Source organism: Phascolarctos cinereus, unplaced genomic scaffold, assembly GCF_003287225.1.
Source record: "Phascolarctos cinereus isolate Bilbo 61053 unplaced genomic scaffold, phaCin_HiC Scaffold_4;HRSCAF=312, whole genome shotgun sequence".
NCBI classification, from domain to species: Eukaryota; Metazoa; Chordata; class Mammalia; order Diprotodontia; family Phascolarctidae; genus Phascolarctos; species Phascolarctos cinereus.
The window spans coordinates 645250439-645269970 of record NW_027555847.1 but is presented as its reverse complement, the minus strand read 5'-3'; the positions used below and the strand labels follow the sequence as shown (position 1 = coordinate 645269970).

General features: G+C 38.2%; 1 protein-coding gene across 1 annotated transcript in view; it reads left to right on the top strand.

Moving 5' to 3' along the window:
• The window catches only part of AGO2 (argonaute RISC catalytic component 2), a 157126-nt gene that overhangs the window by 67096 nt on the left and 70498 nt on the right, over positions 1-19532 (top strand). The window contains 1 exon segment of the mRNA XM_020967055.2: positions 11641-11761. Coding sequence (XP_020822714.1) covers positions 11641-11761 — 121 coding nt within the window.

Below are 19532 nucleotides of genomic sequence, written 5' to 3'. Positions count from 1 at the left end.
GAGGTAAAGTACTTTATGAAACCTGTCCTTTGTTTTAGAGGGTTCATCCTGATGTGATGAATAAGACCTACCTAGCTAAATTGTTGACACTTAAAATCAGGGGTCAAACAGTCAATCAATCAATTATTATTTGCCATACCAGGAAAGGGGGAAAAGAGCCTCTGCCCTCATTCAAGTGGGGAGACAAAAATGAAATTAACTTCGTACGTATAAGATATATTCTTATTATATGTTGTAAATGTAAGGTAATCTCAGAAAAAGGCATTAGTATTGGAGGGAACTGGGAATGGTCACTTTTGGAATTTGATCTGGGTATTAAAGAAAACCAAAGAAAATAAGAGGTGGAAGTGAGTGGATTAGGCTTTGCAGTATATATAATCCAAAGTCATAGACAGGACATGGGGTATTCTGTTCGAAGAGCCACAAGTAAGCCAGTGTAGCTGGATTGAAGAGTTTGTAGAGGACAGTGAAGTGTAAGAAGATTGAAAAGGTAGGAGGGAGCCAAATTACGAAGGGCTTTATAAGCCAAACCGAGGATTTTGTATTTGATCCTAGAGATCATAGCAAAGCACTGGAGCTTATTGATTAGGAGGGTAATATGCTTTAGGAAAATATCACTTTGGCAGCTGAGGGGAGGATAGTTTGGATTGGGGAAAAGACTTGAGAAGGTCATTGCAATAGCCTAGGTGAGAGGTAATGAGAGTGCTGTACTAGGCTGATGTCTGTGTGACTGGAGAGAAGGGGACAAGAGTTTAGAAAGGACACGATTTGGCAATAAATTCAATATATAGGATGAGTCAGTCAAAGATGAAACTAAAGATATAATGCTAGGTGACTGGAAAGATGGTGGTCCTCTCAACAATAATAGAGAAGTTTGGAAGAGGTGAGTGTTTGGGAGAGGAAGATGATGAGTTCTGTTTTGGACAGCTTGTGTTTGATATGATTACAAGATATCCAGTTTGAGATGACTAAAAGGCAGTTGTAGATGCAGGGCTATAGAAAAGAAGCTGGGGCTGAATACATAGACCTGAGAGTCATTTGCATTTTACTGATTGTTGAACCTATGGAAGCTGATGAAATCACCAATATAAAAGGAGAAGAGAAAGGGACACAGGACAAAACTTTGAGGGACAGCAAGATAAGTGGGCTTAACATGCAGATTGTAGGTGTGACCCAACAAAGCAGGTGGAGGACAAGTGGTCAGACAGAGAGGAGGAAATCCAAGAAACAATAGTGTCATAAAAATTGGAGGAGAGAGTATCCAAGAATAGTGATCAACAGTTGCAAATGCTACGAGAGATTAAGAATAAGAAAAATGATGATTGAGAACAAGCTTTAAGGATTAATCATTGGTAACTTTAAAGAGGGCAGTTTCAGTTGGATGATGAGGTTGGAAGCCAAATTCCAGGGAATTTAGATGAGAGGGAAAAGTAGAGGTATCTAATATAGTGAGTGAGAGAAGAGGATATGGAGACATCTAGTGTAAGAGCATACCTTCCTGAAGTGAAAACACCAAAAGACAGTGCTTGTGGAAAAAAAAGAGGAAACCTGCGGTACTGGAAAGAACAATTGATTTAAGATTAGAAAGATGATTACAATGCTGACTTTGGAATCAGAAAGACCTGAATTCAGCTGCCTTGGATACTTGCTAGCTGTATGACTTTGGAAAAGTTACCCTCTCTCAATCTCAGTTTCCTCGTCTTCAAAATGAAGATGATAGTAGCATCTACCTTACAGTGTTGTGAGGACCAAATGAAATAGCATGTAAAGCAGTTTGCAAACCTTATTCTGCTAAATGAATTCTGGATGCTGTAATTATCATCATCTTCTTCTGTGTAAACCAAAGCCCTTCCATACGTTCTCAGTCTCTGTGATTGTAGTACCTGTTATTCTCCATGGCTGCCTTCCTGTTGTGCCCCTAAACATTTTGTGTGCCCTATTAGGTTTGGCTGTCACTTATCTGGATAGGTGGCCAGCCTGCCTCCTTTCTCTTGTCATATATGTCCTTGATGATATCATTTTTCATGCCATGTCTAATCTACAAGTCATCATTGGTAGCATGCTTCAGACTACAAACACCCACCATCTGTCTGCAATAAGGAAAAGACTTTACAAACCATAGACTGCTCTATTTAAATGTGAGTTATTAACATTTTTTTAAAAGATAGAGGAGATGTTCTTGTTCTGTAACATTAGGATGTGAAATTTGATGGAACAAGAAGAACTAATTGAGCATCTCAAGAGTTCTGCAAAAAGATTACTTGGATGATATCTTCCCCATATTGAATAAGAAACGGGGTACCCAGACAATGAGTACCTGATAGCCAGCTAGGGTATGCACTGCCTCTCTCTGTATTAATCTTCCATGCCTAAGTCTTGCATATTCATTAAGTTACTTTCTGATCCTAGCTTGTTTTTCCAAGTATGGGTCTCAAAGTCAGAGAATATGTTGAAGCTGACTGCTCTTTTGTTCTCTTGTTTGATAGAGATTTTTAAATTGACTTTTTGGTGTCCATTTCCTGTCCCATTTGGATAGTTTGGGCTGTTTTCCCAAGTTCTTATCCCTGATCACTAAAGTTATAGACCTGAAGGACATAGAGACCAAATCTTTTATGGATCTAGTGTTAACGAAGCCCCAAGCAAAGAGGCCAAGAAGCTAGCAAAATAAAGATGAACACCAATTTAATATCAACTTTCTTAACTCACTCATTTGACAATTGATACTTCTTACTTCAGTCGTTCTTGTGGATAGCTGTTGGTGGAAATAGATTGAAATATCTCCGTATCATACCTGAGTGGTGATTCAGTTTCCCTCTTTCTCCAACTCCTTCACTGTTCTTCTTTCCCTCTCTTTCCATTCCTCTCTTTCTCCCCCCTTTCCTCCTTTTCTCAATCCTTTCTTTTTCTTCCCTCTCTCTTCCTCCCTCCTTCCTTCCTCTATAACTTGTTACTTCAGGAGTTTCAGATAGAAAACCTTTTGGTGAAAGGGTTCTCAGAATTTAGTAATGCTAAGACATTAAATATTTTGTCAGTGATCCTTCACTAAAAGCCTTTCCATATGGGTGGACATGTAAGAGTTCATGTGTCTCTGGCTTAGTCTATGACAAAGTCAGGTCATCACCATATCTAATGAGGAAAGTCCTACTATCCTACCTACCTACTATCATACTAGGACTTTAACAAAGGACAAAATGAAAGCAATATCTTTAAATTGCTCTCACTTTCCTCTGCCAAATTGAACAAGGTAAGTAAGTAGTGTCCAAATATTATAAGCATATGGGAAAATCTTATACATGTAATTCTTTTCATTCCTAGGAAAAACATTTCTGTAGATGACTCCCAAGTTGCAAAATTGGGTGACTAAAAAGTATGACGGTGCCCTCAATAGTTAAAAGTAACTGATTAGTCTTTAAATGAAGTTTCTCAATATCATCACTTTATGTTTGACTTTTCTGCTAGGAAGTCTATAGAAAGAATTTAGAATATAGTATCCAGGAGTTAATCTCCTTTTTAAGAAAGTAGTGGGCTAGAAGTTAACAGCAATATCCTGTACCACTTCTTGGCACTCCTAAACTGAGAAACTTAGAATAAATAATCCCTAAAGTTCATTTAATTCTCAGATTCTATGAATCTACTCAAACCCTGATTGATAAATATCCCTTATTGATCATATAACTCCAATTCAATTAAAAAATTTATTCAGCACTTCCTTTGATAGGCATTGTATGTTATACAGAATTTACATATGACATGGTTCCCATCCTATCCTTATGGATCTTGCATGTAAATAAGAAACTGACTAGCTGTGTGACCTTGAATAAACCTGGGAGGTAAGTGTTATTATCATCCCTGCTTTACAGATGAAGAAACTGAGGCTGAGAGATGTTAAATGATTTGCCCACGGTCACATAGCTTGTAAGTGTCTGAAGTGGGATTTGAACTCTCAGGTCTTCATGGTTCAGCGCTCTATACATTGTGCCTTCTAGCTTCCTTTAGTGACATTTCCTATATGTTCATTGTTTTGTGATGAGGAGAAGAATATTGGGATGACTATATATTGAAGTAAACTTTACCATATTTTGTTTAATATAAATTTCAAATTATCTTAACCTACATTAAAATTCATCTTTTTAGTATATAGAATCTCAAAAAGTTCAATGAAGTTAAGGGTAGAATTTTTTCTTTTAATAGATGAAGGAATAAAAAAGCACTAAGAGCTGCCAATAAAATTTTTTAAAAAGGCAATCCTTGCCCTGAAAGAGCTTACTTTCTACCAAGAGAGTCAATATATAGTTTCCAGGAAATGATATTTTGGTTTGGAAAGTTGCAGGAATAAAAATCATTAAAACTATATTTCTGTCAGGAATCGAAAGAGGGGGAGGGGACAGTGAATGTGTCTGCTTAATTCCATTCCATCACCTTAAAGTTCAAAATTAAGACAGTTGAGAGGGCAGAGTTAGGTCCAAAGACTTAGTTCAGGGCTTTGAACTCAATAGTCTTTCAAAAATTGATGACTGACTGGAGTAGGTGTGAGTCTGGGACGAGGGCCAAGGGTAGGAGTGGAACTGAAATAAATTTAGGATTTTGAGTTTAGACTAGAGCCACTACCTTAACTTGTTTGAATAGTGAACAGAGTGTGACTCATCAGGGTCTATCTTGTGATTTTGTGTTATACATTCATATGAATCCAGGTCACTGTGTTGTACTGAGGCAGCTAGGTGGCACAATCAATGAAGTCAAGATGAATTGAGTTCAAATCCCACCATAAACACTTACTAGCAGTGTGACTCTGGGCTATTGGTGTAACTTCTATTTGAATCAATTTCCTCATCTATATAATGGGAATAATAATAGCACTTAACTGACAGGGTTGATGTAAGAACCCAGAAGGCAAAGGATTGAGAAGTAGAATCAAGGAATGTTCTAAGAGTTTGGCTGTGAAGAGGAGTGGAGCTCCAAAGCAGGTGAAGATTTCTGAAAAATGGAGACTTGGGAATATTTATAGGCAGCAGGGAAAGGGGCAGTCAATAAGGAGAGAAGGAAGATTAGAAATGATTGTGGGGCCAAGTTGTTGGAAGAGAAGATGGGAGAGATTTGGATTAAAAACCTGAGTAGAGGGGATTCAGCCTTGGGGAAAAGAAAGACAATCTCCTAATGCAAGGAGAAGCCATGGAGAAGCAGCTAATAGAGTGCTGGGCCTGGAGTCAGGAACACCTGTTCAAATCTAGCCTCAGACTAGTGTATTAAACAAGTTTCACTAGCTTTGTGATACTGGAATAGTTACTTAACTTCTGTTTGCCTCAGTTTCCTCAACTCTAAAATGATGATCATAATAGCACTTACCTCATGGGGTTGTTGTGAAGATCAACAGATGAGATCTAATCTGTAAAGCACTTAGTACAGGGCTTGGCACATAGTAGGCACTTTTAAATGTGTATTTCTTTCCTTCCTTCCTTCCAGATGGGGAATGAATGATGATGAAGGGTTCTTAGATATAGAATGGAACAGAAGAAGAAACAGAGCAAATCGTCTCTATTTTCACAAGATCCTTTGCTGAGAGTGGGCAGAGGGGATGATATAGGAAGATTAAGACAAGGAGTGGTCAATTAGGGAAGAGTAAAAAGATTACATTGTAGCAAAGAAGGCTTAGTTGAGATTAGAGAACAGAAATTTGTAGTGGTGCCAAACTTTACCTAAGAAAAAGCAGAAGAGACAAATGTCTGTTGACATCCCACCTGATCCTTTGACTTTGCCCTTAGAATGCTGGGCATAGGTAAGTTTTCATTTTATCTTGATCATACCAGGACTCAGATCTTACTTGTTTCCAAACCATATGCTTACCCTGTTCCTTCGCCCTGCCTCCTAGCTCCCCTTTGTGTTTCCTTTCTTCTAGCCATCATTAAAATAAAACAAGCAATGGGGGGCAGCTAGGTGGTGCAGTAGATAGAGCACTGGCCCTGGAGTCAGGAGGACCTGAGTTCAAATCGGTTCTCATAACAGACATTTGACATTTACTAGCTGTGTGTGATCCTGGGCAAGTCACTTAACCCCAATTGCCTTGCCAAAAACAAAGAAAGAAAGAAAGAAAGAAAGAAAGAAAGAAAGAAAGAAAGAAAGAAAGAAAGAAAGAAAGAAAGAAAGAAAGAGGCAAACAAACAAATTTTCCTCTTCCTTCTTCTTATTTACTTCTCAATCCTTTTCAGTATGGCTTCCTACCTCATCATTCTACTGAAACTAGTTCCTCCAGAACTACCAATAGCAACATCTTACAGTCTGTCTGTCTCTCTGTCTCATTTGCACAACCATCCTCTCTTCCTGGATAACTCCCTTCTCTGGGCTTTCATAGCACACCTATCTGTCTCCTAGGTTTCCTCTTCCTAGCTGTCTTAAGAATTTCTTCTCAGTCTCCTTTGCTGGATTATCATCCATATCCCACTCCCTAACTCTGAGTGTACTCCAAGATTCTGTTCCCTGCCCACATCTCTTACTGTGCTCTCACTTGGTGACTTCATCTATTTCTATGCATTTTAATTATCAACTCTATGTGGATGACTCCCAGATCTGTCCTCCCAGTCTCTTTACTGAGCTCTTGTCCCATATCACCAATTGCTTATTGAGCCTTTAAAAATGGGTGTATGGTGCTCTTAAGGATATCCTTTCTGTAATTTTGGGTGTCAATGATCTATGTCTTATATGGTACAAAGGCTCCTCTGGTTCTGCAAACAAATCTGCTTGACTCAACCATTTGTTTGATACTTCTTTGTTGGCATCTTGTTGATTGTATTTGTCACCCATGAAGGGCCTTTTGATTACATTCTTAGATCTTAGCTATTTCTTAGACTCCTTCCTTTGTGGTTAACATATGGTAAACCACTTCCAGTTATATTTGACAGGCCAATGCTGTGTATCTATTGGCTGTCTTTCTTCTTGTTCAGTGAAGTGATCGTGTCTGTTTGTTATAAAAACTATTTCTGTAGATTTTTTTTATCTGTTTATGTGCTCTTAGGAGGATACTCATTTACACTCTTTTGGGGGAGGGAATGAGGAAGTAATGATCTTTCTACAGCTACTGTAGAGTGATAGGCTTTATGTTTTATAAATACTATATGGTTCATTGTTAGGAGATATTCTAAATCAGTTATGTTTTATAATTTTGTAAATGTACATTTTTATTATTGTTATTAGTATGTCCCAGGGAAGGGGGAGAATGAAAAGTTAAGGCAAAAAGAGTCAAGATTAGGAATCAGATTGAAGAATCTAGTCAGAACTTGATTGAAAGCAATGGCTAATTGCTTGCATAAGGTCTTTACTGCCTACAGTCTTGGCACCAAGGCAACTATTTGGGGCCTGACAAGTATGTGTAAATATGTGTTTGGAAAATGCAGATGACTTTAATATTCCAACTTCTCCCACAGTTCTACATGGTTGCAAGGCCTCAATGCTCACAGAGTCTTAGAGGCCATCTTTTCCAAAACACTGGGCAATGTGACTGGCAAGATTCATTCAGCCCTCATGCCATTGTAAAGAATCTCTTGGAAGCTGGTAGTAAACAGGGAGACTTTTAAAATAACACTTGCCCTTCAGTGCCTAGGGTAGAAATTATATAGAAAAGAAATGAAGGGAAGCTACCATATCAGTTACTCTTGGCTGTGAGTATGGTAGGTAAAAGAAATTGATTTGAAGCTTTCCTGAAGCTTCAGCTCAAAATGTCATAGGGTGACCATGGCTCTGTAAAGAAATGACTGTCTCACTATTATTGACGTTGTTTGTTTTTATGTCTTATTCATTTCCATATACACCATTACCCAAAGGAGTGATCTCTTGTAATAAAGTATAGAAAGGGGGACAGTAATTCCTCAAAACCAACCAACATATTCCCTGTGTCTCACAATATGTACAGTCTTTGGGGTAAAATACCAGATTTTCATTCCTTTGATAATGTACATTTATAAAGCCAGTGTCTCTCAAAACATAAAAAGAGATCAGTTGTATATAAAGGCATGATTATAGCCGTAATCTGGCTGCCACTCATTCCCTACTCCCTGATTCCCACCCCCAACAACTGAACTCAACCAATGTCCTGCTTGAAAGCTACCTAACCCTTTCATTGTGCTCTCTGGATTGTTTGCTGCATAAGGAACAAACTAGCATTCATCTTTTCCTTTGTTGCTCCCTGTACCTTCTTGCACTCTAATAACATGGTTTCCCTGGCCACTCTTTTCAGAAGTGGTTGTACTTTTACTTATACCTCCCAGAATCATTGGACATGGTAGGAGAGCTGGGAAGTCCTTCCTCCCCATTGCCACTCCAAGCTCTCCCTTTACCACTATCATTCCATAATCTATCCTCCTTTGAAGTTCATTCAGTGCCTATTGATCAAATGAGATAATATTTGTCAAGTACTTAGCATGTTGGCTGGCATAGTAGGTGCTGTATAAATGCTTATTTCCTCCCCCCACCTCTTCCCTCCCAATCAAGTTTCTGGTGACTAATGTCTAATCGTTTAGACATTAGTCTAATTTTTTCTTCTTTCTTCAACAAGCTCAGTTCCTGGTTTATAGTTACTCTCTCTTCCCCAGTTCCTGCCCTCATACAAGGACACTTCAATGTTATATAAACACATACATACCTGTGTGAGAGAGAGAGAGAGAGAGAGTGTGTGTGTGTGTGTGTGTGTGTGTGTGTGTGTGACAGACAGAAACAGAGTTCTCTCAAATATCCTAAGCTCCCAGTTTTTCAACTTGCTCATTTCCCAGGACCTACTCCTCTACTCTACTAGTTCCACACAGAGATAATCATACCCTTAATCATTCCATCACCCACAAACACTCTACTTCCGTGTTTATTAGCTCTGAAATTCCCTTATCTGATCACATTCTGTTATAATTCCATTTCTTCTACCCTGCAACCCCAAACCTTGTTCTTCATTCTCACCATGACCTCTAATCCCTTGACCTCTTGGTTTTTTCTTAGATTATCATGCTACACTAACTACACTCTTCCCCCTTCCTCATATTGACAGTATGTTGTCCTCTTCTTTTGAATCCCTTGCCTTGTTATCCTTTTTGAAGTCTTACCCTGCCAACCCTCAGCTTTCGATTATTCCAACCATCCTTGGCCTTTGTTGGTACTCGTGTGCTGTTAAATGAAGCTGGGGAAAACCATGAAACCATGCTGACTCACTCTACAACTTTGCACAAGTTTATGTTAAATAATCTCATGTCGGCCCTCACTGTAGTATGGCAGTTTATACTTTCCTAAATGATTCACCACCTCACTTACCATACAGGCTTTTCTAAACATTTTTAGCCCACTTCATGCCTCCCCTACCTCACACATCCTCTCAGCTGAAAATCTTGCTACCTATTTCCCTGAAAAAAATTGAGGTCATTTGCTGAGAGGTCTTCTTCTCCTCTCCTCCTTATCTCATATCACACAGATGCCTTTCACTGCTATCTCTTCTTTCACCCCTGTCTCACATAATGAGTTGGCCCTTTTGCAAGGCAAAGCCCTCTACAGTGATCCCATTGAGTTCTATCATCTCCAGCAGATTGACCCCTTTATCATCTGTTATTAATTTTTAGTCTCTCTTTTTCTAAGCTGCTTCCCTATTGTCTATAAACATTCTCAAAAAACTCTCATTTGATCCATCTACTGCTCTCCCACATTATCATTTTATTTCTCTCCCATATTCTCCAGCAGTTTGCCTCTACTATCTGCCCCCCATTCTCTCTTATCTTCAGTTTCTTCCATCCACTGGCTCTTTCCCTGCTACCTACAAACGTGTCCATGTTTCCTTTCACCTCAGAAGACTCTTGCTTGATCGTACTATGTCATCCTATCTCTGTCCCCCTCAGTGAACCTTGAGAAGCCTGTCTATAAAAGGTGCCTCCATTTCATTTCCTGAACTCTCTGTAGTCTTGTTTCCAAACTCATCATTCAAATGAAATTGATCTCTTCAGAATTACCAGTGGTCTCTTAGTTGCTTAATGGCCATTTCTCAATCCTCATCCTTCATAACCTCTCTGAAGCTTTTGACAGTGTTCATTAGCCTCTTCTCCTTAATATTCTTTATGAGACACTCCTTTCTCCTAGTTCTCCTTCTTATTTGACTACTCCTCAGTCTCCTTTGCTGAATCCTGAGTCATATCAATTGTCCACTGATGACACTGGGTGATAACCCACAGTTAACTGTTGATGTCCGTTGAGGCTCTGTCATGGGTCTTCTTCTCTTCTACCTTTGTGCTATTTCGTTTAGTGATTTCATTAGTTCCCATATATACAATGATCATTTCTATGCAAATGATTTTTACATCTGTTTTTCCAATCCAGACCTTTCCATTGACCACTAGTCTCACATCTCCTGCTGTCTATCCATCATGAACTAGACATCCAATAGACATTTTAGATTCAATATGTTTAGAACTGAATTCATTTTTCCCCAAACCTTTTTCTCTCACTGACTTGTCTTTTGCTTTTAAGGGTACTGTCATCCTTTCACTCACCCAGGCTGGGGACCCAGGTGTCACCCTAAATCAGGCGTGAAGAACCTGTGGCTTTCTAGGTCCTCAAGTGTGGCCCTTTTACTGAATTCAAACTTCACAGAAAAAATCCACTTAATAAAAGGATTTGTTCTATGAAACTTGGACTCAGTCAAAAGGCTGCACTTGAGGACCTAGAAGGCCATATGTGGCTTCAAGGCCCCATCTCTGCCTTAAACCCTGTATTTACAATTTGCTGCCAAATAGTATTGATTCTACCTTCATAACATGTCTTATATAACCCTCCCACCCTGTCTCTTCTAACACTGTTACCACCCTGGTGCAAACCCTCTCTTGCCTGATCTATTGAACTAGCTTGCTGTTTGGTCTCCATGCTACAGGTCTGTCCCCCACTATAGTCCGTCCTCTACTCAACTATCCAATTGAACTTCCTAAAACACATTTCTGACCATGTTACCCCCTTACTCATTCAACTCCACTGGCTCTCAATTAGCTCCGGGATCAAATATAAAATCCCCTGGTTTTTAATGACCCTTCATAAACTCCCTTGCTACTTCTGCAGTCTTCTGCCTCGTACTCGCTGCAATCCAGTGACATTGGCCTTCTTGTTATTCCCCAAAAAAGATACTCCATAACCAACTCTAGGCATTTTCCCTGGCTGTCACCTTGCATGGAATGCTGTCCCTCTCGTCTCTGCTTCCTGGCTTTTCTGGCTTCCTTCAAGATTCACCTGATGTCCTATCTTCTACAAGAAGCCTTTTTCCCAATCCTCCATAATCTAAGTTCCTTCCCTCTTGGATTAGCCTCAGTTTCCTGCATTTATCTTGCTTGTGCATAGTTATTTGCATATTGACTTCTCCACTAAACTGTGAGCTTTTTGAGAGCAGGATTCATGTTTTTGCCTTTCTTTGTATCCATAGTGAGCACAGTACTCGGCACATAATTGGTACTGACTAAATATTTGCTGACTGACTGACATTAAAACAGCACAGCTCAATTTAACAGGGTGGTTAGATTTTTTAAAAATAGGTTGAAATTGCACTTAAAAGAAAATGTTACTTTACTTTGCTGTTGGGAGTGAGGGGTATGGTACTTATATTTTTATTGATGTTTTACCTAAATTCTGTTTTTGTTTCAGAGAAATAGTGGAGCATATGGTCCAGCACTTTAAAACACAGATCTTTGGGGATCGTAAACCAGTATTTGATGGAAGAAAAAACCTCTATACTGCGATGCCTCTTCCCATTGGGAGGGATAAAGTAAGTTTTCTTAAAAGTGAGTTTTGAATAAATCATTAAATGAGATTATGAAATCAATCAATAAGCATTTATTTATTAAGTCCCTACTCCCAATGCCAGTACTGTCCTAAGCACTGGGAATATAAAAAGAGACTAAAGACTGTCCTTGACCTGAGGGAGATCATGAAATGAAAATATATTTTCAAGTAGGGGTAGATTTACTGTTAATATTGTCAGTAGAATGGTTGACTCTCAGATCCATGTTCTATGTTAATGATGTTGATAAATTTTCTTTTTTTTTGTACTTTAAAAAAATTCCTAGGTCCTTGATGAGCTTACACATTTATATTGTGCTGTGTATTATTCCTTATTCCTTTCTCGTTAAACATATAAATGTTCCAACTGTAGCTGTCAACACTAGTATGTTCTGATAAGGTCCTGCTTTGTACTTGAATTAGCTTCTTTAAGGTGAGGGCTTGGTCTTGTTTGCAGGGTTTTTCATGTGTTATATACTTAATAATCAACTAGTAAGTTGGGTTGAATTGCATTGGAAACAGACAATGTGACCTGATATGACTATGTAGGTAGAAGAGAAGGAATGTGGTATAAGAATGTCCCCCAAATGCAGAAGCCAAGCATTATACACAAGACAATTTGGAATGCCCAGCCCAAAGGGATGCTTAGCCAACTAGAATTTTTTTTCGGGGCAGCATTATCCCAATTAAAATTGTGAAGCCCTTTAGAGTCTCCAGGAGCTTCTGGTGAAGGATATAATAGACAGGATCGCTAGTGGAAAGAGCATTAAGTTGAAATCGGTAGACCTGGATTCCAGTCTTACTAAATCTTATATAGTAGTGGATGAATTCTGAGCCTCCATTTCTTTATCTGTAAAATGATGATTATAAAGTGTCCATCTACCTTACGGGGTATTGATAAACATCAAATGAGAGAATATATGTACTTTTTAAAAATGTAATTTTATTTTATATTTTAAAATTACTTCCCATCTTTTCTCCCTCCCCATCTCCCTTCCCATCTCCCACTGAAAAAGCAAGAAAAAGAAGTACCCTCATTACAAACATGTATAGTTAAGCAAAACATTCTGAAATCAGTCATATCTCAATCTGTACTTTTGAGTCCATCCCCCATCTATCAGGAGGTGAGTAACTTTGTTTCATTAATCCTCTGGACTCATGATTGGTTGTTACATTGCTCAGAGTTGCTAAGACTTTCAAAGTTGTCTTTATCATATTATTGTTATATAAATTATATATTACTACATATATAATTATATATTATATATATATATATATATTGTTATTATATAAATTGTTCTTTTGGTTTATGTAATTCTTCCTCAGTTTCTCTGAAATCACCCCGTCATCATTTCTTTCATTACAACAAAAATACATATACTTTTTTTTCAAAGAAAATAAAAGCAGTGATGTGCAATACAAAGATATTGTAGTTATTCTCTAAGACTCAAAGAGAGGAGTAGGATGGAGGGAAAAGAAGGTTTCAGATTTAATAACAACAATAATAATACCTAATATTGATATAGCACTTACTATATGTCAGGCACTGTGGTAAGTGCTTCATAATTATTATCTTATTTGATCCTCAAACCATTCCTGGGAGGTAGGTACTATTGTTGGCCCCATTATAATTATACATGAGGAAAATGAGGGGAAAAAAGCCAAAACATTAAGTGACATGCCAATAGTCACATAGCTCATAAGTATGGTCACATTTGAACTCAAGTCTTCCTGAGTCTGTGCCTGTGTTCTATCCACTGTATCACATGGGTTTGGAAAAAAGTTAGGGTTCATTACTATGACCTGTTGGAGACTGATGGTAGAGCTGAGAGAGAGATAGGCCTATCTCTCTCTCAGCTCTACCTGAGAAGGTGTTGAGCGGACATCTGGGAGCTCTTCCTTTTGAGGAGAACACCCAGGGCATTGACCTAATCATTTTCCAACTAGCTGTTTTTTCCTGGACTCTGTAATTCACACCTTCTTAGATCATTTCTAAGGACTTCTTCAAGCCCCTGCACCAGTTACCTTCTCCTCCTCCCTTTTCAGTTTCTTGTTAGGAGTTGTCTTCCCCCATCAGATTATAAATTCCTTGAGGGCTTAATACAGTGCCTTACACTAGCAGGTACCTAATAAATGTTTACTGACACTGGCTTTTATTGACTGTACCTCATCTTGTTAAAGAGAAGCTCTTAAAAACCATAAACTAACTGCTGTCAAGTCTTTATAAATGCTTTATAAATTTATAAATAAATGCTGTCAAGCATTTATTCAGCACCTACTGTGTACCAGATGCTGTGATAAATGCTGGGGTACAAAGAAAGGCACGAAATAGTTCCTGCTCTCAGGAAACTCACAGTCTGATGCTGTATAAAATGTGAATTGCTATTTCTAGGCTGATGGGGAAGCATAGTCCATCTCTGTAGTGCTGATACTCTCTTGAAAGTACAGGTAAAAATTCCAGAGGAGGATCCAAGGGACCCACAGTATATTTCCAGACTATATGGAAAGTACTTTGTTATGAAGAACAATTTAAATGTAAGCTATTTCTGTTATTATTCATTTGGGAGGGAGGACAATGTAGAGCGTCTTGGGGCCGGGGATTATAATTGATTCCTAGCACCCACAGACATGTGGTTATGAGGGCACAAGACAACTAGGAATCCTAGAACTGATGAATTGGCGAGGGTAGCAATAATGTACTTGACTTCGAGTTAATTCCAAGTAGCATTGTAACTACCATACTCAGTGACTGCTCTGTATCACTTGTATTGTGTTTATTTGCACTAACTCTTGAGATGAGCACTTTGTAACCTTTAAACTGCTACAAAAATGAGCGTAGTATTTGCTTTTTTTCTTCGGACTTTGCAGCAAAGAACAGACATGGCGAGCTGTGTATATGAGAGAGTAGGTAGTTTCATATGCATAGAAATCAAACAAAATACGTCCTGGTGAAAAAAATAGATTAACGTTTCTCAAATGGGTTGTAAGTTTAGATGGCAGGGTTGGAGATTTTGATTGTGAATCAAGAAAATATGTTAGCATAACTAATTAAACTTCCTAATTAATATTTATGCTACATGAAAAGAAAACCTTTCTGTTTCATTTAAGCATTGATTTGCAAATATATAGTGTTACTTTTTTTTTTTTTACAATATGCCATTCAGTTGCCTAAAATTCCTTTCCTTTGGATCAAAGTTTCTCCCAGTGTATTGTGGGAAATTTTATGATGCCTTAATAGAATCTGAGAATGAAACAAGAAGAGGCTCCCCCAAGAGAATATCCAGTCCATTCCAATTTCTTCCCCTACTAAGTTTTATCTGCCCCAACTCTTTGCTTATTTTTCTAGGGGCTTCATTGCAGATTTTCCTTCTGGTTGAACTAATTGACATCAGTTATAGGAGTCTCCTATCAGCCTTTATCTGTAACTAACAGGGAGCTGTCACCAAGGGCATGTGTGGATTATGGTTGTCTTTTCTGTTAAACTAGTGTTATGTGAACATTTGGATTTGCACAAATAATAAATTGGGAGGCAATTTATAAAAAGGCTTCTTCATTTTTTAAAAGACTTGTCAAGAATCTAGCTGTAATACATACAGCCTAGTGCCTGAAGACTATATAAGCATTATATAATGTTTCCCAACTTAGAGGAAAATGTGAGCTGTTAAAAATTCTCTACCACAGACTACTCTGCCTTCTGCAGCCTTAGTGTGGTAACTGATGGCAGAGTCCAGGGGTTTTAAGTTTAAAAGTCTAGTTTTTGAAACCAGTAACAATATGCTGTATACTAATGGGTTACAGATTGACTACAGGGAAACATTACTCATGAAAGAGAGAGAGAGAGAGAGTGAGTGAGTGTGTGTGTGTGTGTGTGTGTGTGTGTGTGTGAGAAATCTCAAATCCAGATCCTCCACCCAGTGAGTACATTTTTGCCAAATCTGTCTGTCCTGTCCCTGCTTATCAACAAATTTAGGGGAGTATAAATCAGCTATCTTATAAAGGGCCCTTTATTTTGGGCCAGTTAGGGACCTGATATCCAAAGATAAAAGAAAATAATTTTTGATTGCTTCTAATACTTAGCATAGAGTGTATATCTTCAAGGGTATCTTCTTTCTGTCTTGGAGCAGCACTTATGTTTCTTCTCAGAGGTATAACCACTCCCAAGATAACCACGTTTTAAAGATCAGAAGTTTTAATTCTAATCACATTAGATCTGAAGTTTGCAACCCTGGGTCCCATCCTAAAGGGATCCTGATTTAGATTTGAGGAGGGAGGTCTGAAACTTGGATGGGGGTAAGAAATAGCTCTATTTTTAATATAACTCATTTCCTTCACAGTCCTATAAATTTTGTACATTAAATAAATGTATATGTACTCACTTATAGATTTATATATGTGTATGTAAATTTATGCAATAAAAAGCTTTATTCTCGGATATCCATAGGTTTGACCAGATATGGCACACACAAAAAGGGTAAATAGTTTGCGGATAAGAGGGGAATTGAGTTATTTTCTATGCTATGGAAATTGAATTATTGTCATGAAGTTTTCCTACATTTTTCAATCCCAGAGCTAAAGCCTATTTGCTACCATTGTTAATGAACTGTATTTTAAAATAGATTTATCAAGTCATAGAATGATATGGCATGAATTAACTTATCCCCTCCCCTCTTCCTAACTTTCCTACCCCCATCAAAATTACCACCATCCTCCATTCACCCAAACATGCAACCCAGGCATAATCAGGCTCAACTCCTTACTTTCTTATCACCTTACAGTATTTGTTCTATTGTCAATTCCAAGTAACTTCTCTCATGGCAGCTAGATGGCACAGTGGACAGAATTCTGGACTTGGAGTCAGAAAGACCCAAGTTCAACTATGCCTCAAACATTTATTAGTTATGTGGCCCTGGGCACAAAAACAAAACCAAACCCTGGACTCTGCCATCAGTCACCACACTAAGACTGAAGAAAGCAGAGTAGTCCCACCCTGAGTTTCCTCATCTGTAAAATGGAGATAATAATAGCAACCATCTTACAGGGTTGTTGTGAGTGTTAAATGAGGTAATATTTTTAAATGTGTTGCAAATTTTAAAGCTTATATAAATCCTAGATATTCCTCTACTTTAGTCTTGGATTATAACCTTTTCAAGTTAAATAATTTACCATCAGTGTAGTAGCTGACCATTTTCGTGCTCATTGAAAGCATCTGACAATATTGATGCTGAAAAAAGCATGAGAGTCCTGCTTCACTCCAGCAGTGACTGGAAAAGTGTGAGAGCAGCATCCATTATTCAGAACCCGTGCAAACATGCCATCATGGAACTGTCATGCAGTATTGATGAGCTTCTCTGGACAATCAAATTTTACCATGATCTTCCATAGGACCTCAAGACTGACAGTATCAGAGGTCTTGGTTAGGTCAAGTAATGTTTTGTACAGACCTCTGTTCTGCTCCTGGCATTTCTCCTGGAGTTGTTGGGCAGCAAACACCATGGCAACTTTCTCTGACCTTTCTGAAGCCGCAATGGCTCTCACGTAGATGACCATCTTCAGGTGTAGGATTAGCCTATTAAGAGGGACTCTGCCAAAAATCTTGCCAGCCATGACTGAAGAGAGAAACCTCACCGTGATTGTCATAGGAGAACCTGTTCCCCTTTCCTTTATAGAGGTAGACAATGGAAGCATCCTTGAACTCCTGGGGAAAACCTCCTCTTGCCATATATAACCTGGAAGACTTAAGTCAGCTTTTGTATGATCAAGGGATTTCTTGCTTTGTAATCGCCAGCTAGAATTGAATCAGCACTTTACTATACAAGAGGAGCCTAATGATATTCAAAACCTCTTCTTCACTTGGAAGTTTGTCTATAGAGGGGTTGATTTCAATCTGAGATATATGGTCATTGGCTTCAACATTGATGATGGTTAGTTGAGAACACTATGGAAGTGTTCAGCCCATCTCTCCAGGATCATGTCTTTATCATTAATCAATGTGGCTCTATCAGTAGAGTAGTTGAGATGCACCATAGGTCTTTGTCCCATAAATAGCCTTCAGGGCATCATAAAAGTGCTTTGGATTGTTACTAACAGCATAGAACTGAATTTCATCTCCCTTCTTACTAAGCCAAGAATCCAAGCTTTGCTTGCACTTGATTTTTGATGTATTTAAACAGACAAGCTAAGCTGCTGGTAAACTCTGTGGAGTTTTCATTTTTTATTAGCTTCAGAATTTCCCCATCATTTTTGTCAAGTTTTCTGGCCCAGATAATAAATGTGATACTGTGTACCAAATCTGTGAAAGCTCCCCACTCCTTTTATGCTCCATTGTTGCCAACCATGTGTTTGCTCAGCTTTCCCTCCAAGTTAGCAACAAACTGTTCACAGAGAAGCCCTTCAGTCTGTTGACATTACATCTTCTGGTAAGTCATCTTGCCTTGAGACAACTGCTTTTGTTGAAAGTGAATGTTTAGCTTGGAGAGGATAAGCCTATGATTGGTCCAACACTCTGCACCATACATTGCCTTTGTCATTCTTAGATCCTATCTCTCTCTTCTTACCATGACATAGCCTTTTAGATGCCAGTGTTTGCTGTGAGGTACATTCACAAAGTGTTATTGTGTTTAGGTAAATGGAAGATAGTATTGGTGATAAGTCTTTTTTTTCTTTTTTTATCTATCTATATCTATCTATCTATCTCTCTGTCTGTCTACATACATACATATAATTTTTCCCTCTCCAATTACCCTAATAATGACAAACGTATCATGAGTTATAAATATCATCTTTCCATGCAGGAATGTAAACAGTTCAACCTTAATAAGTCTCTTATGATTTCTCTTTCCTGTTTACCTCTTCATGTTCCACTTGAGTCTTGTATTTGAAAGTCAGATTTTCTATTCAGCTCTGGTCTTTTCATCAGGAATGCTTGAAAGTCCTCTATTTCACTGAATGACCATTTTTTCCCCTGAAGGATTATACTCAGTTTTGCTGGGTAGGTGATTCTTGGCTGTAATCCTATCTCCTTCGCCCTCCAGAATATTATATTCCATGCTCTGTGGTCCTTTAATGTAGAAGCTGCTAAATCTTGTGTTATCCTGATTGTGTTTCCACAGTACTTGAATTGTTTCTTTCTGGCAGCTTGTAATATTTCCTCCTTAACCTGGGAACTCTGGAATTTGGCTACAATATTCCTAGGAGTTTTCCTTTGGGGATCTCTTTCAGGAAGGGGTCAGTGGATTCTTTCAATTTCTATTTTGCCCTCTGGTTCTAATATCAGGGCAGTTTTCCTTGATAATTTCTTGAAAGATGATGTCTAGGCTCTTTTTTTGATCATGGCTTTCAGATAGTCCAATAATTTTTAAATTCTCTCTCCTGGATCTATTTTCCAGGTCAGTTGTTTTTCCAATGAGATATTTCACATTGTTTCTAATTTTTCATTCTTTTGGATTTGTTTTACAGTGTCTTGATTTCTCATAAAGTCACTAGCTTCCAATTGCTCTATTCTAATTTTTAAGGAAGTATTTTCTTCAGTAATCTTTTGAACTTCCTTTTCCATTTGGCCAATTTTTCTTTTTAGGGCATTCTTCTCCTCATTGGCTTTTTGGACCTCTTTTGCCATTTGGGTTAGGCTATTTTTTAAGGTGTTATTTTCTTCAGTATTTTTTTGGGTCTCCTTTAGCAAGCTGTTGATTTTCATGATTTTCTTGCATCACTCTCATTTCTCTTCCCAGTTTTTCCTCTACTTCTCTTACTTGCTTCTC